This window comes from Hemicordylus capensis, chromosome 2 (genome assembly GCF_027244095.1).
Source record: "Hemicordylus capensis ecotype Gifberg chromosome 2, rHemCap1.1.pri, whole genome shotgun sequence".
NCBI lineage: Eukaryota > Metazoa > Chordata > Lepidosauria > Squamata > Cordylidae > Hemicordylus > Hemicordylus capensis.
In genome coordinates, this window is record NC_069658.1 from 403,347,162 (window position 1) to 403,372,922 (window position 25,761).

Genomic DNA, 25,761 nt, shown 5'->3' on the forward strand with positions numbered 1-25,761 from the left:
AGTGGTCGTCTTCTACTAGGCACTGCCAGGAACACTGAATAGAGAAAGTCTTTCAAACTGAAACCCTGAGCCTATGAGTTGTTGCCAATAGGCAGACCTAGCATCCATTTAACTGTCCTCTGAGAGCCCACCCACAAAGAAAGCTTGGACACCATGAAACTGAATTTGCATTGCGGTTTCCTCAGATGAATTAACCACCAACCACTGAAGAAAACAAAAGCCTTCCAGTCATTAATACTGACCACAAACATAAACACAGTGTAAAAGATCAGAGCCATGGCACTGAAGGACTGTATGGAAGCCATCATGTTTCTCTGAAGACTCAGTGGAAGCACAATGCAGAGGGAGACGATAAAGAGCAGGACTATCCGGAACCAGCCATTCACCTGGAAGTTGAATGTTGAGAGGAACAGTTACCCTGAGCACACCTAGAGGATCCCTTGCAGGGAAATCTAGTGAATGCACACATACAAAATGAGACATTCAACAATCAAACCCCTCTCCCCCTCCCCCACAGTCAGATTTAAGATTATCTTTGCCTCGCTCTCAAAGCAAATCAAAGGAAACGATTCAGAATGCTGGGAAAGTTGCTTCCCACAGACCATTCTGTGATTAGCTCACACAGTCACTGGGTGCCACTGTTGCTCTATAAAGCTCTTACCAAAACCATTTTAAGGCAAAAGCTTGTTGGCTGTTTTAAATGGTAATCCGAATGCAACCTATTTGAATATCTTTTATGCACTTCCAACAAATAAAATGAAAACTAACCTTGCTGCAGAAAGGAAAATGAAGGAAGAGATGGAAGCCTTGGAAATTCTGACCCAGAAAATTAACCAGCAGCTTTTACTGGTATTTACTATAGCAGAAAGCTTGGAAATGTCTAGAAATATTTAATACCTAATTTGGCTTTGGTTATGACGCATCTTTTTAACTTCTCAGCTCCTTAATCAGAGCTTAACTACATCAGGCCGGAGCAGATAAAAACCATGCCACAACTCTACTGGATATCCATTTAGCTTTCCTGGCCTGCCCCTGCCCCTATGGATTGTTCTCTGGTCCCCATTTGTCTACTGGGAATTAAACTATTCCTGTACTGAAGAGGCAAACAGAAGATATGCTGTCAGCATTGCACTTTCTTGACCTGGTTTGCTGGTGACTCACCATCTAGTTGTGAACTCCCATTTGGAGGTTTGAGATTAACAAACAAACCAATGCATCCTAAAACTTACACTATAGCCCCAAAGCACTGTTCAGCTCCCCAGAGTGCTGGATTCCCAGTTCCGTCACCAACTTCCCCCAGAGTCTTTGGCGATACAACTTTAGCATCTCTGGCTTTCAGTTCTCTGCTGACAACATGAGGATAATGTGTAGAGCACTTGTCTTGCCTTCCCTCACATAATGATCCGGATAGATACATTATAAAGACCATGAGAAGGTTGAAATGCTATTTTAATTGGGATGGATGGGTGCGTAGATAGGATGGCTGGCTATATAAACAAAAACAAAAAACAGAGAGGCAATCTGATTGTGAAACTAAGGGAAATGTATAGGAAGCACCAACATTTGCAGAAGATTCACTCTGGACTAACCTTCAGTCATCAGTTTCTTGGTCGTATATGTGAAGTTAATTTGCCTTGCAGCAGGCTATCATGGGGCAAAGTGTCTGCCGCTAGTACTGACAATGGCAGAATGACAGTGTGCTTAGGTGTATTTGAAAGATACTGTTCAGGCAAGATGCCATCAAAAGCATAACATGCCCTATATGCAGAACAACAACAGGAAAAGGGAGATATTCTGAATGGCTGTTGATAAGTTCAGTTGTGGGGGTGGGGGGTGGGGAGCTTACCTGGAGTCCAAACAATGGGGCAAAGAAGTTTGATCCCAAGTCTCCAATGACAACATAGAAAGCAATGCAGGTTCCTAGCATCAGTCCAATCATACTGAAAAAGCACACAAATAGGTAGGTCATTCCAGAGCTGAGAATTTCCCTGGAATGTAGCCCTTATTACTTGCCAGGTATGTGCCAGCTACTGCATTCAGATGGGACCAGTACTTGCAACACTTTGAACAGAAACATCTTCTACTGCAGATGCTGTAGACACACTCTCTGTGAATTTCCCACCACCTTGCCAATAGGACAGCTTCAGAAAAAGCACTGATTATGCGTAACAGTTACTATGCTTCATGAACACGCACACTCAGGAAATACAGTGATTGTCACCAGCACCAGTGTGGTGTAGTGGTTAGAGTGTTAGACTAGGACCGGGGAGACCCGAGTTCAAATCCCCATTCAGCCATGAGACTTGCTGGTTGACTTTGGGCCAGTCAGTTCTCTCTCAGCCTAGCCTACTTCACAGGGTTGTTGTGAGGAGAAACTTAAGTATGTAATACACCGCTCTGGGCTCCTAGGAGGAAGAACGGGATATAAAATGTAAAATAAAATAAAATAAAATAAATCAATTAAAACATTCACTACTGCTACTACCATGAAGATTAATTTTTTTTTAGAAAGCCCATAAAGCGAAGCAAACAATGAGACATGGTGGAATTCCATGAAAACCAAGTTTATTAAGGTTTGCCAATAATGACTACAGCACCATGTTTTGTCATGCATCAAAATGTCACTCCTAGCAGTCAGTATAGTGGAAGAACAAAACAAGAACTCTGCATACACTACTTGGGTCTCAAAATCTGAATATCACCCGACAGAATTCTAAAGAAGGTGGCCCCAGAAGCTTGCCGGAGAAGAGAAGAAAAAAGACACCATCTAGCCTTGGCAGACCCCAGAGTGAGAAGCTGGGGTCCTTGCCTGGCTGCTCCCTCATCTGCTCCCTCCTTTGTTTGCCATTTGCTCCTCCCAGGACTGTCTGTGCTGGTGAGTCCTCACAGGATTGGGGCCAAAGGTGACTGGGCAGTTCTTGTTCCTGAATTCCACCTGCTGGAGCTGCTGCTGCCCAGGACTATCTAGGCACGCTGCCAGTGGCGGTGGGGCTGCCACCTAAGGGGCGACACCAAAGGGGGTTGCCTTTGGGGGACTATAAGGGCAAGGTCCGGACCTTCTGTTCAGTTATCAGATCAGGGAGGAGTTACTCAACAGTGGGGCTTCTGCTTAAGTTAGTTTAGATGTTTTTAAAATTGGGCTGAAATTACTGTAATGTGTTTGGGTTCATCTAGAGTTGGGGAGACGGGGTGCCTTTTAATGTGGGGCAGCTATCCCAGTGGTAGTGGGGAATAGAAGGAGTAACGCTGTCAGGTCAGCAGGCCGTTCCAGGGGAAGGGCAGTCAGAAATTTAATTGCTGCCCTGCCAGCTGTCCTTCCAGCTCTCTGACCTCAGGGAGCACTGCCAGCAACCCACATAGTCTTATGCTGCTCCTCTGCAATGCCAGGTCAGTCCAAAATAAACCTGAACTCACCCATGATTTGATTATGGATGAAGGGGACAACCTGGTATGTATTACTGAGACTTGGTTGGGAGAGGCTAGTGGCCCAGTTTGGGCCCAGCTTCTCCTTATTCTGTAGAGGAGCAGACAATGGGATGTGGGTGGGAAGGTGGAGTGGCTGTGGTCTATGAGGATAACATCTCCCTTACCAGGATCCCTGTTAGAGTATCAGAACATACTGAATGTGTGTACTTAAGTTTGGGGACCAGGGATAGATTGGGACTTCTGTTGGTGTACCAATCGCCCCGCTGCACAACAGAATCCCTTACTGAGCTCACGGACTTGGTCGCGGAGCTCACGTTGGAGTCTCACAGACTTCTGGTGCTGGGAGACTTCAATGTCCGTTTCAGGACCAATTTGTCTGGGGCAGCTCAGGAGTTAGTAGCGGCCATGACAATTATGGGCCTATCCCAAGTGGACACGTATTGCAAGTCACACAATATTGTTTGATATGGTCTTTTACTCTGATCAGGGTGGTGTTCCGTGGGTGGGGACTCCTGTAATCCCCCCATTGTCATGAATGGACCACCACCTGGTTAAGGTTAGACTTACGACCGCTTCCCACCTCCGCAGGGGCGAGGGGCCTATTAGAACGGTCTACCCGATGAGGTTAATGGATCTAGTAGGATTCCAAGAAGTCTTGGAGGGATTTAATGTTGGCTGTGCCAATAATCCTGTTGATGCCCTGGCTGGGAATTTGAACTTGCTCACCAGGGCAGTAGACACAAGTGCTCCTATGCGTCCCCTCCAACCCGCCTCAAAATTGGTCCCTTGGTATACAGAAGAACTATGGGGGCTGAAGCGGCAAGGTAGGCGACTGGAGCGCAAATGGAGAAAGACGCAACTCGAATCTGACAGATTACGACATAGAGCACATTTAAAGATCTATGCTCAGGCAATATATGTGGCAAAGAAGCAGTTCTTTTCTGCCCATATTGCTTCTGCGAGTTCATGTCCAGTGGAGTTGTTCAGGGTTGTGAGGGGACTAGTATCTGCCCCTCCTCCCCAAATCAGAATTTGGAGTAATCAGTGACCCGCTGTGAGGTGTTTAAAGAATTTTTCGCAGATAAAATCTCTCGGATTCGGGCCAACATAGATGGAGACTCCATAATTAATTCTATATCAGAACTGGATGTGTCCAAAAACTCCTCTTATGTGATTTGACTGGATCGGTTTTCAACTTGTGACTCCTGAAGATGTGGACAAGCTGCTTGGGGCGGTGAGGTCCACCACTTGTTCTCTTGACCCTTATCCAACATGGCTTGTTCTATCTAGCAAGGAGACGGTCGTAGGAAGTTTGGTGGAAATTATAAATGCCTCTCTGAGGGAGGGCAGGATGCCTCCTTGTCTTAAGGAGGCAATTACTAGACCTCTTTTAAAGAAACCTACATTAGATCCCTCAGAGTTGAGCAACTATAGGCCTGTCTCCAACCTCCCGTGGCTGGGCAAGGTAATTGAGAGGGTGGTAGCCTCTTAGCTCCAGATGGTCTTGGAGGAAACTGATTATCTATTCTAGACCCATTTCAAACTAGTTTTCAGGCGGGCTACGGGGTGGAGACTGCCTTGGTTGGCCTGATGGATGATCTCCAACTGGGAATTGACAGAGGAAGTGTGAGTCTTTTGGTCCTTTTGGATCTCTCAGCGGCTTTCGATACTATCGACCATAGTATCCTTCTGGAATGTCTGAGGGTGTTGGGGGTGGGAGGCACTGTTTTACAGTGGTTCCGCTCCTACATCTCGGATAGGTTCCAGATGTTGTCAATTGGAGATTGCTGCTCTTCAAAATCTGAGCTTAAATATAGCGTCCCTCAAGGCTCCATACTCTCTCCAATGCTCTTTAACATCTACATGAAACCGCTGGGAGAGATCATCAGGGGATTTGAAGCGGGGTGTTATCAGTATGCTGATGACACCCAGATATACATCTCCATGTCAACCTCTTCAGGAGATGGCATATCCTCCCTAAATGCCTGCTTGGGAGCAGTAATGGCCTAGATGAGGGAGAATAAACTCAGGCTGATTCCAGACAAGACGGAGGTACTTATCGTGCAGGGTAGGAACTCCAGACACAATTTTGATCTACCTGTTCTAGATGGGGTCACACTTCACCAAAAGGAACAGTTTTGCAGTCCGGGAGTACTTCTGGATTCACACCTCTTCCTAGTTTCTCAGGCTGAGGCGGTGGCCAGAGGTGCTTTCTATCAACTTTGGTTGATTCGCCAACTACGTCCGTTTCTGGAGATCAGTGACCTCAAAACAGTGGTACATAGCAGATTTAACTTCTGTAATGCACTCTACATGGGGCTGCCTTTGTACGTAGTCCAGAAACTTCAGTTGGTTCAGAATGTGGCGGCCAGGCTGGTCTCTGGGTCATCTTGGAGAGAACACATTACACCTCTGCTAATGGAGTTACACTGGCTGCCTATAGGTTTCCGGGGGAAACACAAAGTGCTAGTTATAACTTATAAAGCCCTAAATGGCTTGGGCCCTGGGTATCTGAAAGAAAGTCTCTATCATTATGAGCCCCACCATCTATTGCGGTAGCCTCTGGAAGTCCGTCTCCAGTTGCCGCCGGTTCGTCTGGAGGCCACACGGAGACGGGCCTTCTCAGTTGCTGCCCCGGGACTATGGAATGTGCTCCCTATTGAGATATGATCCTCCCCATCTCTGACAAGTTTTTTTAAAAAAATTTAAACCCATCTTTTTACTCAGGCTTTTTCAGCTTCTGGATAATTTATAGGTTTTAATTTGTTTTATATCACTGTGAACCACCCAGAGACACGAGTTTGGGGCGGAATATGTGTAATAAATAAATAAATAAATAAATAAATAAATAAATAAATAAATAAATAAGACCATATTTGCATAAGTATAGGTGTGGTCACCAGGAGTTGAAACTGACTCAACGGCACACTTTACTTTTTAGGCCACATGCCAGAACATACTGTCTTCTGCAGCAATTCTTCCCTCTCCTTAGCTACGTCTGAAAATGAATACTCTCTAAATACAGTCTAATATGGCATGTAATATTTATGTTTTTAAGTTTGTATGATAACAGTCTTTTGCATACTGCATTTTAATTTTTGTTGGCCACCTTGGGATAGTAAATAAGGTGGAATACAAATATATCAATAATAATAAATAGTCAAGACATGGGCATCATCTTTAGGAGGCTCTAATGAAAGGGACAACCTAGCAACGATTCAGAAAGAATACCAAGTTAAAGTCTTCAATGTTAATGTAACTGCTTTTCCAGAATCAGGGACTGGCGTTCTAGTTTGGGAGTATGCTTTAAGAGAAGCAATTATTCACTTATACACTTTGCAGAAAGAAAGAGACTATATATAAAGTGGTACTCAGAATCCTCAAGGGTATACTATCAGGGAACTCAAGGGGAAAAAACAGCTAGAAGCCTAAACTTGCTCAGTGGGGTAGGTCTCATTTGCTCCCTCCGCACTGGGAAGGTGGACAAACGTTTTAATTAAGAGATCATCCTGGGAACCCAGGCGCCCATCCCTCTCATGGTGGCACAGACCACTTCCCTGCCCATTTCCACTCATATAACATCTCCACGGCAGTTACAGCAAATGCTTACATGGAAAAGTGATGGCAAAGAAGGACTGAGAATATTTTTAGTCCTCTCTCAAAGCAATTTAGCAGCTGGGAATAAGGAAGAGAGCCAGGATCACATGACTGACCAGCTCGCCAAGGATCACAGTTTGAGAATTTAAGTCATAAAGAGCAACCCTGCGTTGCCACAATTACTCAAATTACAGCTGCCCGGGTTAGCTGTAGAGCCCCTTTTTATTGTGTTAGGGACACACAGCCACAGGTGCAGGAGCCAAATAAAAGAGCTCCCTAGGTTTTTCTTCCGCAACTCAAGCACTAGGCACACCAAAGATCTGTTAAGTGACATTTCTCTTTATAGGAGAAATGTTGTTATAGTTAGAAGCAGCAAAGGCCTTCGAATGAGGACATGAGCATCTTGCCTTTATCCCAAAGATATTACTGTTAGCAATTTGCTAATGTGGTCCAGGGTCATCCTTGCTCTACAGAGAGGGAAACAATCACAGACAGGAGAAAAAGCAGCTACTGAATTATGCACAATTCTCTGCACAGACTGAAGTGGGAACACTGAACAGTTCTTCCCTGTGTGAAAAGGCAGGTCATATGCGGTTTGCTTAAGGTTTTGTAATGGGGTGAACAGCGGGGAAGGAAATGAAACCCAATCCTCCCAGCACACCAAGTGGACCTCCCACCAACTCCAACTTGAAAGTGTTGGAACTGTGCACCGAGCCATATATCCCAGTCATCTTAACTAATTCTGTTTGTGAGAGAAGCTGGAAGGAAGGTATTAAGGACAATTCCAGTTGCATAGAATCTTGCCACAATAATGTGAGGGAACAGCTGTACACTTACCACAGTTCTTGGGGGAATGGTCAGTTGCATGTACAGAAAGTTCAGGATCCACACATCCATAGTGCAATCAAGTCATTCTTGAGTCAATTTCTTTTACCCAACAAAGCATTGCAATGTTCTGAATAAAGCGTAAGTGTGCATGAGCCCGTTTTCTGAGATCCCGATCCCTTAATCAGTGCAGTCATATAGATTTTAAGACTAATCAAGCACTCACAGCTGGAATCCAAATAACTGGGAAGAACTTTTAAAGGGGGGGGGGACTTGTAGTTATGAACGTGCATCCTAAGCACAATGGGGACATCATGCTCACTTACAGGTCGAACCAAGATGGGTAACTATTATGATTTACACAGAAAAATCAGTGTGCATAGTGCTTCAAAGAGTGTATAAGAGGACAGCCCCCCACCCAAAGGAACTTACAATCTAAAATTTGTCAAGGGGAGAAAAGAGCAGAGAAAAGGGAAGGAAGGGGAGGAGACCTTCAGGGTCTGAGGGTAGAGTTTCTGGAGGAGCTAAAGTCACAGTCAGAGGAGGAGTAGGATATAAGAGTGGGGAGATAAAGGGGGACAAGATCATAGAAAGCTTTGAAAGTAAGGACAAGGGTTTTATTTATTTATTTCTATGTAAACCACTTTGGGAAACTTTTGTTGAAAAGCAGTATATAAATATCCGTCCTAAGGAGCTTATGCTGGATTCCAGAGTAGACAAAAAGCCAGTACAGGGACTTAAGAAGGTAAGAGCAGTGAGAGAAGTGAAAGAGGTTGGCACTCAAGTGCTGGATAGAGATGGGGGCAGAGGGGACACAAAGGGTGATCAGAGAGGAGACTCTTCCAGTACTCAAGGCAGGATCAGAGCATGAACCAGAGTTTTTTGCAGAGAGGGACAGAGAGGAAGAGCCATATTTCTGCAAAGTTGTAGAGTGAGGAATAAGAGAGAATGTCAAGAATTGATGCTGTTCAACAGGGTGAAGGCTGACACTGGGGACGGGGGTGGAGAGGGGGGGGGGTGAGAGGAAGACTTGGGAGGAAAGATAAGAAGTTCAGTCGTGAACATATTGAGTTTAAAAAAACAAAACACCATGATGAACATCCAAACAGAAATATCAAGCAGCCAGTTGGAGATGAGGAATTAGACGGAAGGAGAAAGTTCTGGGATGGAGAAGTAAAGATGGGTGTCATCAGAGGATAGGTGAAAGTCATGGGATTTGATGAGGTCATCCAGGGGCCGAGTATAGAGAAAAAATAGCAGAGGGTCAAGAGCAAATCCCTAAGGGACCTCAAGAAAGGATGAGCTACCCCATACGGAAATATTGAAATGTGTAATTGCAATATGGCAAATTCCCCAAGAAAGGCAGTGTGATTAGCCAGCAACATAAGAGCGGGATATAAAACTGTAGGTAGAACACAAGATTTTAAAGGCATAGATTTGAACAACTTGTATTTAAAGCTATAAACAAATAACTTTAAAAACTGTAATCTCTGGGAGTGGGGTCGGGGAAGAGAGAGGAAAAGTTACCTGGTTTCCACCAGCATTTTTCCAGCTTTTCCATAGGCATGGAAGGCTAGCAAACAGAAGGGGGCGGGGGAGAAACACAACACACGTCACCATAATTATTCAAACATATGTTCAAAGCATGGCATGTAAAAAATGAACAGCCACCAGAGGCAATTCAGAAGGCAGGGGGTTTGCGCGTTTTGTATTTCAGAGATGGTTTTCCTTCCCCGCTCCCCCTCTAGTCCTCCCCTTCCCCCCCCCTTCTTCTTGACATACCATTCACAAATCAGAAGCCACATAAAAACAAATTTGGGGAAAAGATTAAAAGCAGGTTCTCTCCCCTCCCCACCCCACAATCAAACCCCTCCCCTCCCCACCCCGCAAAGCCCAGCAACGCTAAGAAAGAGTTACACATGGCAACCATTAGAAGAAGAAACTCAGCATGGAAAAGAAAATATGTGAGCATAAGAGACTGTGTGGCAAAAAGTTACTGCAGTGCAAAATTTCAATGAAGTCCCCATTTTTATTCCTTCCTTCTCCATTATAACTGAACCACTTTGTGTTGCTGATGGGAGGATTGAGATGGTGCCCAGAATGTTCAGCCACCCTGAGCATATCCATGATTCACAACCCACACCAAAGGAATTTGACCAAGAGATTTCTTTTTCATTTCATACACTGGTGTCTGCTTGCAGCACAAAGCAATCGGCATCCCTGAAATCACTGCTTCCTTGGAAAACTCGGCCTGTATTTTCAAAAGGCATTTTACTATGGGGATAAGAGGAAAATTACCACCTCCAGTTTGGAAGGAGAGCCTTTTTAACTGGGTCTGTTACTAATGCCACATTCATGTGAAATGTTTGCAGAGGACAACTGGCTTTCAACCCTCCATTTGCACAATGTTCATATTCTCTTGGCAAAATCTGTGTGCTAAAGAAGGATCAGTCATTCTAGTGCAGGAATGTAACAAAAGAAGGGAGGAGGACAACAATGGGAGGGACACATCCTTCCCCCAAGTGAAAGCCAAGGAGGACGACTCCCTAGAAATGGACCACTCAAGTGAAATAGGCCAAGATTTCAGTTAAAACAGATTTTATTTTATTTTATTAAAAAGATTCAGAATCCAGCTGTCGAGTGCAGTCATGACCTAAGGAAGAAGGCCATTTTCATAGCTCAGGATTCCTTGGGAGAAGGAGGAAAAGAAGACTCCCTCAAGCTGTGGTAGCCCCTCAACTATGGAATACCCTCCCTTGTGAAAGTTGGCAGACCACACTTTCACCTTTAGGCAGGTGGGGGTAGTCAAAATATTTTTTATTTAAACAGGCATTTGGAGTTTAATTTTGATTGTCTTTAATACTTTTTAAAGTATTAAGTTTTACTGATTGTGGTAGGTTTGTTTTTAATTAAGTAGCTTTAATGTTTTTCTTTTGATTAATTATATACTGATTTGAATATATCTACGTAGAAAAGCAGTTTATAAATTATATGCAATAATTGACAAGTGGTAAACTAGTAAGGGAAAGCAAGCTGCAAGAAGAACTTATATTACTCCTACCATGAGACCATACCTTGCTGAGCACACTCCTAGCTGGGACAATACAGGGCCAATAATCCAGAAGCAGCTAGGAGAAGCTAGTGGGGGTGGAGCTGAAGCTATACAAATCTCAATTCAAAACTGAGAATTTGCTTCAAGACTAATTCTTTATGTATGTGGCCTTAAAAGGAGGTAACTTTAAGACTCACTGGAACTAGTCACTCACTTGTGGAGCCTGGGCATGTTTTGTATACTTGTTTTTGTAGAAGAAATTGAGAGACTACTGAAGCAATGGAATCCTGAAACAAAAGTGTACTTGACTGCCCCCAGTCCCAGAAAACTGGCAGCCCAGAAAGTCACCACCACCACCGCACACACACACCAATTCTCAATGCAGATGAGCCTTAGAGGACAGGCCTTGAAGAACAAGACAGACATGGACCTGAGAGCACTGGGTCCAAATGCCAACCCAGCCATTAATTCAATAGATGGCCTTAGGCAAATCACAGTCAGAGTTCAGTCACATGTTATCCGAGTTGGCCGACACATACCAATAATGGTTTGCACAAGTGCTCTACTTCTATGCACAGTGTAACATTAGAGGAGGTGCTTACAGAACACTGCACTGGCTACTTCTGTGAAAATGGATTTCTAGGTTCCAGTACTTTTCACAGAAGTAGTCCCTGAGATCTTTCCTAAGTATCTCCTCTGGCACTACATCATGCAGACGGTACACTAGTGGGAGCAGTGATCTGTACATATGAGCCAGCCAGCTCTCTCAGTTTCTCACTGGAACACAGGCATAAATGAGTTGCCTTGCAATAAGAGAAGGGAGAGCTGTTTGTTACATGGCTTAGGCCCCAGTGATAAACCAGGCTGCAAATACAAGTTAATAAATGAAGCTCATTCATCTGTGCACATCCAGAACCATCAGCATTTCAGGTTTTAATTTGGCATCCCATCAGTGTCAGAAGACAACTGACTGCCGATGTAACAGCAGGGAAAGAAAACAGCATGTGAAGCAACATCCCCCAGAATGCAAACTCAGTCTTGGAGGTGGAGGAAGGGGGGTGGGGAGAATGATTCCATGAAAAGCTGTGTGCTGTGTAAACAGAAGGATTTTGTCAGACGCTAAACTTTGGGGCTATGTAGAAAGAAGAGTGACATCTAAAAGAACAATGCCTGAGGATTTTGCATTATTCCTCTTGGGTGGTTCCTAGCTAATGAGTGCTAAAATTAAGCTGTGTGCCTGGGAGTGAAAAGAAAAACTGAAAGCAAGATAACCCTTAGGTGATATATTATTGTTAAAAACCAATGACACAGCCCTATAAAGTCCCTTACAATCCTTATTACATTCATCTCCACAATGGCATGCTATAAAAAGATCATTATTCTAGCCTTAGAAATGAAGACACTGATGGCATAATTCTAAATATGTCTCCTCAGAAGTAAATTCAATTGAGTTCAATGGGAATAACCTCCAACTAAAGGTATATTTATTTATTTACGTACTATACTTATACACCACCTTTCTGCATTGACATTCATGGCAGTTCACAATTTAAGAACATTAAATCAACAGTATGCAGAGTGATTAAAGCCTGAAAGAGTGAGTTGCCCAGGGCCATTTAATAAGCCTGTTGCAGAGCTGGGCTCAGGTCCTCTAGATTCAAGTGTATACTAACTCAAACCAAATCAGGATTTTTTTTAAAAAGAGATTGATATTGAATTACTTCAACACAGATATCAGTTCCTCGTGTGACTGCAATTTGGGCTTCAGAAAGTAACTATCAGTGTCTTCAGGTATTCTAAAACAAGTTGATACCTCAGACACCTTGTGTTGAGACAAATCATTGTCCAGTTATCCCTTTAAATAGAAGGAGGGTTGCTGTCCATTCAGAAGAGAGCACTTGCTCCCTTAACCTTGTTTAACTAGGAGGCCACTTTGGCAGATTTGCTACCATGTGGCCGCCTGGATCGGCTGCAATCCCAGTGGTTCACACAAGTGTGCAAAACCGGACTGGGCTCCCTTCGCCCGGTTTTGCATGCTCATGTGAATAGCTTCATTTACTTCTTCGAGACGGTTAGGCACATACTTTGCTGAGTCTCAAAAACAAAAAATGCTGTAGAACTATGGAACAGCTATTTTTCTTCCAACTCAGCCAGTCGTCAGCACTGTTAAGTCAGCTGACCTTTGGAACTGCGGTGGCAAAGGGATGTTGTATATTCCACTGCATTGTTTCATATGAACAAAGCTGGACAGTGTTAGGTACGTCCACAAGAGCTATTCAAGAGTAAGTACTTCATACTATTTACATATACAGAAGAACATGCTCACAAACAGAAGGGCGTTTCACACGACTGCATGTGGGGGTGGGGGGGAAAGGCAGGGTTCAGCCTACCTCCCCCTAGATGACTGCTCATAGCCCTGAAGGTGCGCAAACCGCGCATTCAAGCGACCAGCGCTGCTGGGAGTAGTGTGGATGAAGCAGCATGGGTAAACAGAGGCCAGGATTCATTGTCCCAGCCTCCAGAGATCCCACAATGCAGCGCACGATGCATTCGGAGATTCCCCCTAGGTGCCAGTCTCTATGTGGGACCAGGCTGGAAGCAGCCCAGCTCGCACACAAGCAAGTACCCCGGGTTCAGCTAGCAGCAGGCTAAAAAGCTGGGCTAGGTGGCGCTAGCCCACCGGGATTGAGCCCGATCCCGGCAGTTCTCATAAGCAGCCTAACCCAAGCTGGGTGTCCCTAGCCCGGGTCAGGCTGTGCATGAGAACAGCCTCAGTGTGAGGAAGTGATTCCTTGGAAATACCTCTATGTCTAGAAAGCACACAGGCAATTTCAAGTTAAGGGGTCACTGCTTTGTTTTAAATCTCTTCAGATCAAAACCCAAGAAAATTTCCATCCATAACGAGTGTGCATAATTTTTCAAAACGCTGTTGCTTATTTTCTAAGAGAGAAGCAGCCACATTGATTTGCTGGACTTAACACCCATTAAGCATTCTTCCTCCCACCAGTCTCCCACCCTCACTACATTGAGAGGTGTTTATCCCGATTGTTCCTCTGCCTCTTTGGCTTTTGCAGCCAATGCTTTGAATGTTCTTCCGGAAGACATTGCTTAGTTTAAGTTAATTTGTAAAACTTTCCTGCGCCCTTCAAAGCTGCCAAAGCCTCCCACAGAATCAGCTTGGGTTCTGCCAGGATCTCTTGCAGCTGGACTGGGGCAGAAGAAAGGGAGTGACAAAGGCTGCTGTGTGTAGCTGCTCAACCTTGATGCATTAAGATGACTGTAGCAGCACAGCCTTCGCTGGGGCCGAGGATGCCTTTTCCCAGGCACTCTCCCTGCTCTGGCTGATGGCATCTCTCCCAGGGCAAAAGCAGGCAAAAAGGGAAGCCGTTTCTTTCCGCACCAATGTCTGTGTGCCAGAAAGGTTGGAAGCATTTACTAGCCCTTCTGTGTGTCTAAGCTGCTTAGTTTGAGAAAGTGAAGGGGACCTCTTCTTCCTGGGAGATACTCCAAGGTGAACAGGGCTCTATGTATTCAGGCAAAGGAGGAGGAGTGCACAAAGGCTTATTGTGATGTAGAAGGGGAAATCAAGGACGATGGGCAGCTGGTGTTGGGGAGAAAGAGCTACATTTGACACCCACTGCCCCTTCCCCCACTATCATCAATGAAGGATAACCATTATAATAGTGTGTATATTTTACACACACACACACACACACACACACACACACACACACACACACACAGTAAAGGTAAAGTGTGCTGTCGAGTGTAGCAAAGGCTTAACCTTCAGGACCACAAGAGTTTCCCCATTTTTGTTGTTGCCAATCGGCACATTTTCAGTGGCTGTACCATGCAGCTAAATGAGGGAGCCTCGGGCAACAGAGGAACTGAGGGTATCCATCTGTCAGCAGTCACTAAGGAGACTGCACATTTCTTTAAATCCTTTGCAGGCAGAGAGACTAGCCAATTCCCTACTCTGACTCCCCAAGAGGCAACTCAGGAAACACAAGATGGGGTGATGGTTGTGAGAGGGCAGAAAACAGCATGTCCTGCCATGAGAATCTTTCACCTCTGCAACCCCAGGGGACAAATCCCACCTCTGCAAAAAGCAAGCTGAAAGTGGGAATGGCAGCGTTTCTCCTCCTGGAGCAGCAGCGTAAGAGAAGCCCCAAGAGGAGCTATTCCACCCAGCTCACAACTTGTTTTCCAGCAAGAGGATGCATACCAGTCAGGAAGGCTCGACTCCCTCAGCCCTGTCCACGCATTGCCTCCCCCACCCAAATCCTTGGGAATCGGAGGAGAGGTCAAAAATAGATGGCGATCCTGGCGCCAAGGCACAGTAGAAAAACTATGAGGAAGAGGGCTGCTGGGTCCTGCCAAAAACCCACACATGAATCTTGCAGATGTTTCAGTTTTCTTGGCCACTTGAAACTTTGTACACTGTTTCCACTGACCTCCGTGTTGTGCGGCCGCAGGCACATGATCCAAGGAGCCCACAGTCTATGCCAGGCTCTCTACTGGCAGAACCCAATGTCCTCGGCAGCATGCTGGGCGGGGAAAGTGAGTGGTTTTGGGGCAGAGCCCAATCATTTATAGCAGGCACCCACTATGCCAACTCTTTCTCCCTAACAGTTTATATTTGGACCATCCTCTTCTTCCCAGCCTGGTACAGTCAAGGCAGTTCTGAGTCCTCTTCAAAGAGTTAAATCTTTCTGCTATGGGTTGCTGTTACACGAGCATAAAAGAAGGAAAAAAATAATCCCCAGAATATTGTGAATAATTCAGCCACACCAGTATGAGAGTTGTAAATTAAGGAACTGGAATCAAAGCAAGGCATAAAACCGCACTCCATCAGCCCCAGCTGACCATGCTCACCTAGTCCAGGATAGGTCCTGCGTTTGCTGAGATTGGCTGATTTCACGAGGAACATACAGGATTGATGAGTCATCCAGGAGCAGAAAATAAGCAGCAGGGCTCCCAGAAAGATGCCACACTAGAAAGAGGCGGGGGGAGGGGGGGAGGGAGGGAGGGAGAGAGCAAGAGAGCTGGATGAATAATAAGCAATTTCCCGGGGTAAAACGCTTATTTCATGCATTCTTATTGCTGTCCCACATCACCTAGAGGCTGCCTGGGACATTTGCAGCTACACACTAGCCTGTTAAGGGAGACCCCCTGCCTCTGAACAGCAGTCAGCCAAAATGTGACGTACGAGTTCAATTTTATTCTCTCTCTCTCTCTTTCACACACACACACACACACACACACACACACACACACACACACACACAGTTTATGGCAGAGATATAGAACAGCCACCTGTTTACTAAATGGCTCAGTTGCAATACTTCCTTGCCTGGAAAAGGAAGCCAGAGCAATATGTGCAAGGGAATGAGCCTCCATGCTCTGCTGTTGTGACATTTCCTGGGCTTATTCCAGAACAGTGATCTCTCTCTAGCTCCTACCAGATTAATGTTAAACAAGTTAGCATGCTGTCGATCTAGGAGTTTGAACTGCTCTGCAGAAGTGTTACTGGCTGTTCTATCCACTTACAGCGCAAACATAAATTACTCTGTTAGCTACCTGTCCCACAAGTACTGTGCTGGCTTACTCTCTGGATGTATTTGTAGAGGAAGCGGAAGGAGATGGGGGAAGGAGGTGGAGAGGACATGAATGGCTGAACATTTATGAAAACAATGTGCAACTCTGGGCAGGAACAAGTGGTGCTAAATTTTGAATTGCAGCTGCTTTGTTCTGTTTTAGTCAAAAGAGTTCAGAGCTTTGGAGTTCCTGGCAACTCTGCGCATAACAAACCAAAGGCCTGCTTTAAGGAGCCTTAAAACCCAAATAGCTGTAAAGGACATTTTCCTCAAAGCAAGGCATATTGACATCAACTGGTAGCTATGGGGTTGGAACAATCCAGGGTCCTCAACAAAATTGGCACAGGATAGATTTGCACAATATGACAAGCGCTATGGCCACTTTCAGAGAGTTTGTTTCAAACAGGTGAAACAGGATCTGTTTGTCTTATCTAACTAAATTCACCAATACAAAAGCTACATACAACCTTGCTGGACTGTAGTCTTAATGCTGCTGGTATCCTATTATTGTAATCTTCCATTGGGTCATTTATGCAACCAAGCACCAGAGCATCTATTAGCAGCATCTGCTAACAAGCGCTGCCGCGCATGAGAAAGCATCTGTGACCAGATGTCCATACACATAGCCACATATCATTGGTGGTAAACATTTTTACAACCACAAAGACTTGATTACTACCAGCAGGCCTAACTCCTATGAAGTCCAGTACTGAAAACTTAACAATGCCTCTGAGTTTCCCATGACCAAACAGTGCTGCTCCTTTACTACTAGGAGAATTTGGCAATGTGGCCCAACAGAAGGAAGTGGCACAAAGTGTTGCTTGCAGCAGAAGTCTCAAAAGCAGGACTCCGATGCATCAGAAAGAAAAGCTGTGTGCTCCCAAATATGGCCACATTACACCCACCCCAAGCCACTGGCAAGATGTACTAATTCCCTTCTAAGGCCCTTGATGTCTTGTATGACACAACAGTAACATTTCCTTAAACAAGGATGCATTTATTTTCCATATGCTGTTGGCTAATTTAAGAGTAAACTAGACACTCCTAATCTATTACCAATATCCCATTTCTTTCAAGGCTCATTACACTCACATGCTATTTACATATGTATTCTTAACATGGCTTATTTGCATTTTGGGTATTAACATTAAAACTAAATAAATGTAGATATGACATAAAGGAGTTTATTATTGTCTGAACATTGCAAAAGGTCCTAACAAAAAGTGGGTGACTTTAAAAAAAAAAAAAAAAAGCTACAAAGAGCTCTGGGATGCTTATACCAAACTGAAGAATGCTTTACCTTCAGAGTATTGAGATTGAGACCAGTGTTCCCTCTAAGGCGTGCACTCACACATTTTTTAATGTCTGCTCAGTTAATTTTAGATCCTGCTCAGGTTATATCAGGAAGGCCCCACTCTGAACACATGTGCGCACACAATGCCGTCATACGGCTGCCCAGAACAAACTTCTTTCACAAACAGATGAAAAAAATGAGAGAGAACACTGATTGAGACAAGGGATGTGCACAGAACCATGGCGGGGAGGCTCAAAGGCGGCAGGGCTGCCGCTTTAAGAGTGGGGGAAGGGTATACTTACCCCTCTCGCCAGTTTTCCCCTGCTGGCGTCCATTTCTGTAACAGCTAATCGGGGCGGCAGCATACTTCCCTGCCACCCCATTGCCCCCGTTGGCCGGAGGTTCCAGAGGCGCCTGCGCACACACTGGCACGGACGCACGCCTAGAACTTCCGGCCGTATCCAGCCAACGGGGGCAACAGGACAGCATGGAGGTACGCTGCCACCCAAATGAGCTGTTACAGAAACAGACACCAGCGGGGGGAAGCAGCGGGAGGTGTAAGAGCACCCTCCCCTGCTGCCGTCAAACCGGCGGAACTGCACGTTCTTCGAACCAGTTTGGAGGCCCATAAAGGGCCTCCAAGCTGGTTCCGTGCACATCCCTAACTGAGACCAAGTATTAACCCAGGAATCCCAACTGGGAATGTATGCACCCAGTGAATGCTGACAGGAAAGGACAGAAATCTATTAAAGGAAACATGCTTCTTGGCTTAACACACTGCACAATAGCATGCCCCATAGTCACACAAACAGCAGAACAGAGATGTGCCAAAATGCGACTTGGGCATCTAAATCGCAGGCACATTCCTTTCAAAATGAGGTCTTACACAGCCTCTTTAAAGTGGAGGAGAGCAGATTCATACCTACTCTTCCTCCAATGGCCACCACTGCTGTAATCCCAAGCCCCCCCCCCCAGCTATACCCCCGCACCAGCAGGGCATCTCCCAGCTGCCCCTGCATGCCAGCATCACACAGGGGCAGCTGGGAGACACCCCACCGGCACATGGGCATAGCTGAGGGTGAGGCGCCGGAATTATGGCAACGGCAGCTTTTGGAGGAGGAGCAGGTATGGACGTGCTCTCCTGTGCTTTAAAGGGGCTGTGTAAGCCCTCATTTTTTAAAGGGATGCTCCCGTGATTTACATTTTGGCATATCCCTACAACAGAAACTGGCAAAGAAATGTCAAGCGAACAGGCACTCTATTCCTACATTAACTCAGGGTCAAGGCTAAAGCTGTCAAGCCATTCAACTGATGAGCTAGCTGATACTGTGATCAAGAAATCATGCTGATTATTTGACTAGTCAAATATTCCAGCAAGACTTCTCTGGTGCAGATCTACCTACATGTGAAAAATATAACTACAGCATGATGCTACCATCTGTTATCAGACCTACTTAAATGACTCAATTGTTTTGCTTTGCTACATGCTAATGCCATCTGTTGGGGGAAAGATGGAATTAACCAACGGCTAAACATCTTGATTGGCTGGAAACTGCTGAGGCAACAGTTTTAACTGGATGGAATCTTCCTCAAAAGTTTTCTGTATCTCTGTAGAGTCATATTATGCTATCGATGTGACTACAGTTTAGAAAACACATTCAGTAGGTTTAGTCTCTGACCACAGAAAGCTGATGTTCTAAAATTGCAACCCTATGCACACCTGCTCTCATAAAAGTCCTATTAAACAGTGGTGGCTCCTGTGTAGGTACAAAGTGGGCACAACCCCCCTAAAGATCTGCACCTACAGCTACCATGTTACTCAGCTAAGCTGCAGGCATCATTTTGAATTCAGTAACATATGCAACCTCTTTATCTCCCAAGACTCTACTGCTCCAGGACCTGCTATTTATGTGGCTATGGTGGGCTCCAGAATCTGTGCCCTTGATAACATTAGCATAAGAATTCCCTCCCCAGTTTTAATATTAAAAAGCCTCCTCACCAATAATCAGCTTTTTCTTTTTTGTCCCAAGGTGGGCTAGTCCTCCAGGAGCCTTAGTCAATTAGGAAAGGCTCAGCTATGACCAATTTACCTGACCACTAATCAGGAACACCTGGAGGCAGGCACAGTTTTTGAATGGGTCTACAAGGAAGCAGGAAGCCCCATTTTTATTAGAGAGAGCACACTGTGTTGGTGTTCCATCTTTTGTGCAAAACGCAGGCACTCACTTTGCAAGCAAGTGGAGTTCAGAAAAGGAAGGAGCCCAACCAAGCCCTCAGAAAGCATTGGATTTCTCCAGCATTTGCTGGGAGCTTCTTTCCTTTTTTCTGTTTTAAAATTTCATTAGCAAATCTTAGTAACATTCAGAGATCTAGAAAATGGGGTGGGGAAGAAAGTTGGGCGGGAAAGGGATGGTTGGCTGACACTTCCTCTGGGGGGTTATTTTCATAACAAACCAACAGCTACCTCCTTTCTTCCCCTTGTTCTGGGATTTTAAGGAAAGCTCCCTCATCTTTCTCTCACTTCTCTGCAAGGGTGGGTAGGTGGGAGGCGCTTTTAGCTTCCAAATAAAACATGTTATTTTAACTGAAATTAGTAATTGGACAATTTCAAACTTATCCTGTCTGAAATGTGTGTCTTTAATACAGAAATGCTTGTTTTTAATTTTTAAGAATACTGAGATTGCCCTCTATTTATGAGCAACTTAAACAGGCAGAGCTTGGAAACCAGGCAAGTCTAAAGTAGTCAAGTAGCTGCACTTCTCTCTATAGTCCTTATACCAGGTGTTTGGTTTTGGGTTTTTGCTGCTGGTTGGTTTTGTTTAACATTTTTGTGAGTGGTAGTAGTATGGAAAGGAGAGATCTCCAACCAACAGCACAAGTTCTTTGGTCAGGTCTGTGATCTATATGGCTTCATTTTCAAATCTGATAAAGTAAATGTTGCATAGAATTGCAGCCAACTCTATACAGTTTCCAAGTAAAGCCTTAATGGGTGCTTACTCCCAAGTAGTTATTGTGTGCACAGGATCGCAGCCTAAGGACATATCCCAGAAATGTTTGTTGTGAGAGGGAGAAAATAGGCTTGCACTTTAAAAAAACTATGCATGTGCATATTTGTGAGAAGGAAACCAGTGGGCTCTGTGTGTGCAGGTGGGGGCAAAACCGTGTATTTCAAAGCCGTGTGCAACTTGAAAATACAGTGAAATTGCAAATAGGTGCTCAAGAATCCAACACCCACCCACACACCCCACCCCGCGCGCACACACACACACACACACACACACACACACTCTCTCTCTCCCCAGGTCCTGCATGGGGAGGGGAGGGCTGAGATTGCAAGGAGAGGGAGAAATTGAAGCAATGCTTATAGAAAGGATGGAGCTACAGAGGTGAAGAGAGAGAGAAGGCATTGCTATTTTCCACACTGACACCTACAGTTAAATTGCTTTACCTGTAGCCAACCGAGGGGTGAATTTAGCACTAAATAGCCAGCTGCCAAGTGCTGATATGAATTATGGAGGTCTTGGTTGAGACAAGTAAACAGCATTGCAGACTGGAGAAAACCACGGGCTGGCAATTGCCCTTCTTTAACCTGTCTCAGGGTTGGACCTGCCTACTCTTAGCCCCACCTATGATTACCCCAGTTCCCCCCTCCCCCTCCCAGCCCCAACCACTGCTATTAAATGAAATGGGACTTATTTTCAAGTCAACATGCAGAGGATCAGGCTTCCAGTCCTCCATTTTTCTAAACACAGTTTAATATGTTCCATATTATTCCAGATCAAAATATCTCAATTAGAACAATGTAACTTCTTATAGGGATTACCAGCAGTAAACCAGTGCAGACCACTGCAGCTGCAAAAGCGCTTTTTTAAGCCTGTGAACTCTCATTAGACTACAAAGAATCTCAGCTTTTCCTTATCCAAGTAACCTGCTAGCCATTTTTAGCACAGTAACTTTGAATGTGCAGTAACAATTTTCCAGTGCAGATTTTAGTACTAAAATTACCCAGATCTTCAGTAGACTATAAATCTGGCCATTTAATATTGCAGATACAAAATCAAACCATTTTGAGATAAGAGCTCAGAGATCTCTACAAGTTCAGAGATCAAAATATGCCATAAAAATGTGATGAGAACACCGGAGAAAATAAACCACATAGGTTAAAGAAGCAACGCAAACACCACAAAGGACAATTTAATTCTGAGGCCAACCATCAGTAGTTATTTGGCAACATGCTTTGGGGGGAGGGGTATGGATCATTAGGTAAAAGGCAAGAGAAGTTGGGATCAGTGCACCACAAGCAGCTATGGGCAGGGAGTTGAACTTCAATCAGCAATATTATTTATGCTTTGTAAGTAGAGACCAGTGTTCCCCCTATCAGAGATTCCCAGATGTTGACTACAACTCCCAGAATACCCAGCTGCAATGGCTTTTCCTTGGGCATTCTGGGAGTTGTAGTCAACAACATCTGGGAATCCCTGTTAGAGGGAACACTGGTAGATACACATAAAATTTCTGTGCAGATGACAGATGTCATACTTTAAAAGTGAATACCAGTTGTGCCTTTACAATCCAAAAGTGAATTTAAAAAAACAACAGAATTTGACCTAAAACAAAGCCAGCCAACCACGAGTACTTAGTACAAGTATTAAAGTCTTAGGGACTCTGATAAGTTTGTGAGAAGGAGAGCAGACTTTGAGGCTAAAAACTGCAGTTATAGACCATTCTGAGATTTCAGGGGATCTCTGTCTATAAGCCACAGATCTAGTGGGATTAAACTGAGATTTATGTGCAAAAAACATGCAGCGGATCAGTCTTCAAGTTTTCTAAATATTATGCAATACTTCAAAGTGTGTGCATGTTGTCGTATCCAAGGACAGCTGTATACTCTAAAGTTAGCAGGCACACACCTGTATACTGCATACATCACAATATATCCCATTTCATGTAGAAACATTAATTTCCATTTTTTTAAGAATGCAGAGTTGTGAGACTATATTATGCAAGTGAAACACACAAGAAGTCAGGGAAAGGAAGTATCACTTTCATAAGCTGCAGGGTACAGCATGGTATACAAACAATGCACACTTGCTAATTACTTGATGTGAGAAAAGGCCTTGGTTGGGAAGTTAGGATCAAAGAATGTCACGAGTGGGAAGGACCTTGGAGGTCCTTCTAGTCCAGGCCTGCACATCATAAGGCCCGGGAACCAGATCCACCTCGCAGGGAATTTTTTGCTGGCCCTAGGGGTAGCCTATAGTATTGTGGTGCCTGAGGTGAGGTGCAAAATGCCACCTTGCCCCATGGACTTGGTGCAGGTCATTCCCTCTTTCAAAATTGATCTTTGCAAGCACTGAAAGTGCTTGCAGGAAAGAGGAAAGGTTCCCAGGAGCCTCCCAGTGGTCCCTCTAATTTTTTTCATCTCTGTGTGGAATGAGTTTTGTTCTGGGCGGCAGTATCAAGGCAGTGTGTGCATACATGCATTTAGAGTGGGGCCTTCCTAATTCAACCTGAGTGGGATCTAAAATGAACTGAGCAGACATCCAAAAACTTGTGAGCGCGTGCACATCTTAGGGGGAACAATGGAGCCTCCTCTTAAGTTCTCATGCTATGGGTAACTAATAATTACTTTCATTAATATTTTTAATAATAATTAATGTGCTTAAAATTTATCTCGACCTCTGCATACCAAGTCATGTTTGGTTCTGGCCCACCAGGGTATTTGACTTGTGCATCCCTGTTCTAGTCCAGCGCCCTGCTCAATGCTGGACTCTCCATATGCATCTCGGATAGCTGTCCAGCCTCTGTTTGAAAACCTCTAGTGAAGAAGAGCCCACCACTGAACAAGGCAGACTGTTGCACTGTTGAACAGTATAGTTCACCAGTGCAATTTCCTTAGTTTGGAAATCCTTCCCAACATCTAGCCTAAAATTGCTTCCTTGCAATTTCAACCAATTGGTTCTAGTCTTCCCCTCAGGAGCAACAAAGCCACTCCTTCTACATGACAGCCCTTCAAATATTTGCAGAAAGTTACACAAGTGTTTCCAAAGCCTGCCTTATACTAGGCTCTGCCATCTGATGGCCCCTAAGCATCCAAGGTCACAGTACAGGGAGGGTGGAGGTAAGAAACAAGGGTTACCACTTAACACTGACAGAGATGCAAGGTGATTTTAATGGAGAGTGGGTAAAGATTTCTTGACAGTCTCCAAAATGAGAACCTTCCAAGCACAATTCTTCCCGATTCCCAAATCATATGACAGTTTTTGTGCTTGCCAGACAAGCCATATAGATGTGGGAACACTTCAGCATGATGATGGCCAACCTCTAAGATCCAAATGATAAAAAATGGCTGCCTCAGTTAAATTCCTAATTCTCAGTCAAAACAAGATTAAGTATGCAAAAACTACAATAACCATGGGATTTACTGAATAAAAACCTGTTTCACTCCTGTTTTCTGAAATCATTGTGTGGGATGGATGTTTTGAAAGTAAGCAATATCATGAGCAATATAACGGGTTTCCAAAATGTTTATTCAAAGTCATGACAAATAGGTCAAACCACAACCCTCAGCCAAAGAAGTCCACAAAACACCCCCATTGAGTGAGTGCCTCTACAATGAGTGTAAAAATAAAGTTTTGCCATAAAATTTAACCTGTGTTTTATGTATTGTCCTCTGCAAAATAAATATTAATACTCCTAGCAGGATAAAGTTTGCCTGGGACAGGCAAGTTGTTGTTCTGAACTGGACTAAAACCACTTTCCTTAAGAACCAAGCATAAATTTGAGAGACTCAAGACAAAACGCAGTCACTGAGGAAAATATAACATGCAAACACTGAATTTAAAGAGCCTTGAGTACTATCTATAAATGTTCTAATAAATAAGGGAAACATAAGCTGTAAAAGGACAATGACTAGCATAAAACCAATGGGAAGTGAAGACAGAGAAGAGCAAGTATTCTTCTTGATCAATATTTTATTGGAATTTGTGCATTTAAGATCACACTAATCTTATGATGCATTCTTAGCCAAAAATATAAACATTCTGATGCAGTATTCGGCATGAGGTAAAACCAGAAAGGGCAAACGCTGAAAATGGGTAGACCAATTAGAATGTATTTATACTGCTCACAACACCTGTGGAGGCCCCACTTTTCTCTCTAGCAGTGCTCCTGTGCCTTTTAACAGCATCATACCGCTTTCCCAACATGGGCAGAAACGGAGAAGGAAACCTGAACCTATTGAGCCATTACCTGTCACGCAGAGATTTCTTGTGAAGAAAAATAGCAACTCAAGGCACTAGGGCGTGTGGGAAGGACCATGAGGAAAGACTGCATGACAGAGTCAACGAATTAGCCGGCAAGGAGAGGGGCAAGTGGTGCTCAAAGGCGGACTAACCTGTCGAAAGCAGAAGGGCATAGTTAGCACGCTGACCCCCACGATGCTGTTCACGATGTTCATGATCAGGCCCCAGTTAGAACCGGAGGCGGGAGTGGAAGCCATCCCTGGACTGTGATGTGGGGTTGGGGGGACGACAGCACTGGCTTGAGGGCGGGGGGGGGGGAGTGTGCGGTGCCGGGGGGGGGCAGCGGGCGGGGGGCCGCGTGCGTCCAGGCGCGGGGTCTGTTTGCAGAGCTGCTCTGCCGAACCCGGCTCAGAAGGCACACGTCGCACACACACCTCCTCGTCCCCTTGCTCCGTTGGCGCTTCCGGGATGCAAGACCATAGAGCATTCCGCTTGGCCTAGAGCGGCAAAAAGGAAAGACTCCGAACCACTCTGACCTGCCTGGAGGACCCGCACAAAGAAGGGCGGGGTGTTTTGTACGTTCGTTCGTTCGTTCTGCTTTGGTGCGCCGGCCTAAAGTAGGTCACCGGGTTACTCCTTAGGAATCGCCACGGCAAGCGGTGATGCTTCCACGTAGCTGCAGAAATGCATTGCCTGCCATGGGAGGTTCATTCTGAGCCAAGGGCG

At 44.8% G+C, this 25,761-nt stretch overlaps 1 protein-coding gene across 8 annotated transcripts in view; it reads right to left on the reverse strand.

Moving 5' to 3' along the window:
- The window catches only part of SLC38A10 (solute carrier family 38 member 10), a 111,104-nt gene extending 85,547 nt beyond the window's left edge, over positions 1 to 25,557 (reverse strand). For 2 of the 8 annotated variants that reach the window (XR_008315811.1, XM_053294321.1), the window contains exons 1-5: positions 25,188 to 25,557; positions 15,776 to 15,893; positions 9,376 to 9,421; positions 1,847 to 1,940; positions 243 to 386 (exon numbers count right to left, since the gene is read on the reverse strand). Coding sequence is in view for 7 of the 8 variants with exons in the window: in XM_053294321.1 (XP_053150296.1) it covers positions 243 to 386; positions 1,847 to 1,940; positions 9,376 to 9,421; positions 15,776 to 15,893; positions 25,188 to 25,292 (507 nt within the window). In the remaining variant the exon portion in view is untranslated. The other 6 variants (XM_053294325.1, XM_053294322.1, XM_053294324.1 and 3 more) reach the window with 6 other exon arrangements.
- Between the last annotated feature and the right edge of the window lie 204 nt (positions 25,558 to 25,761).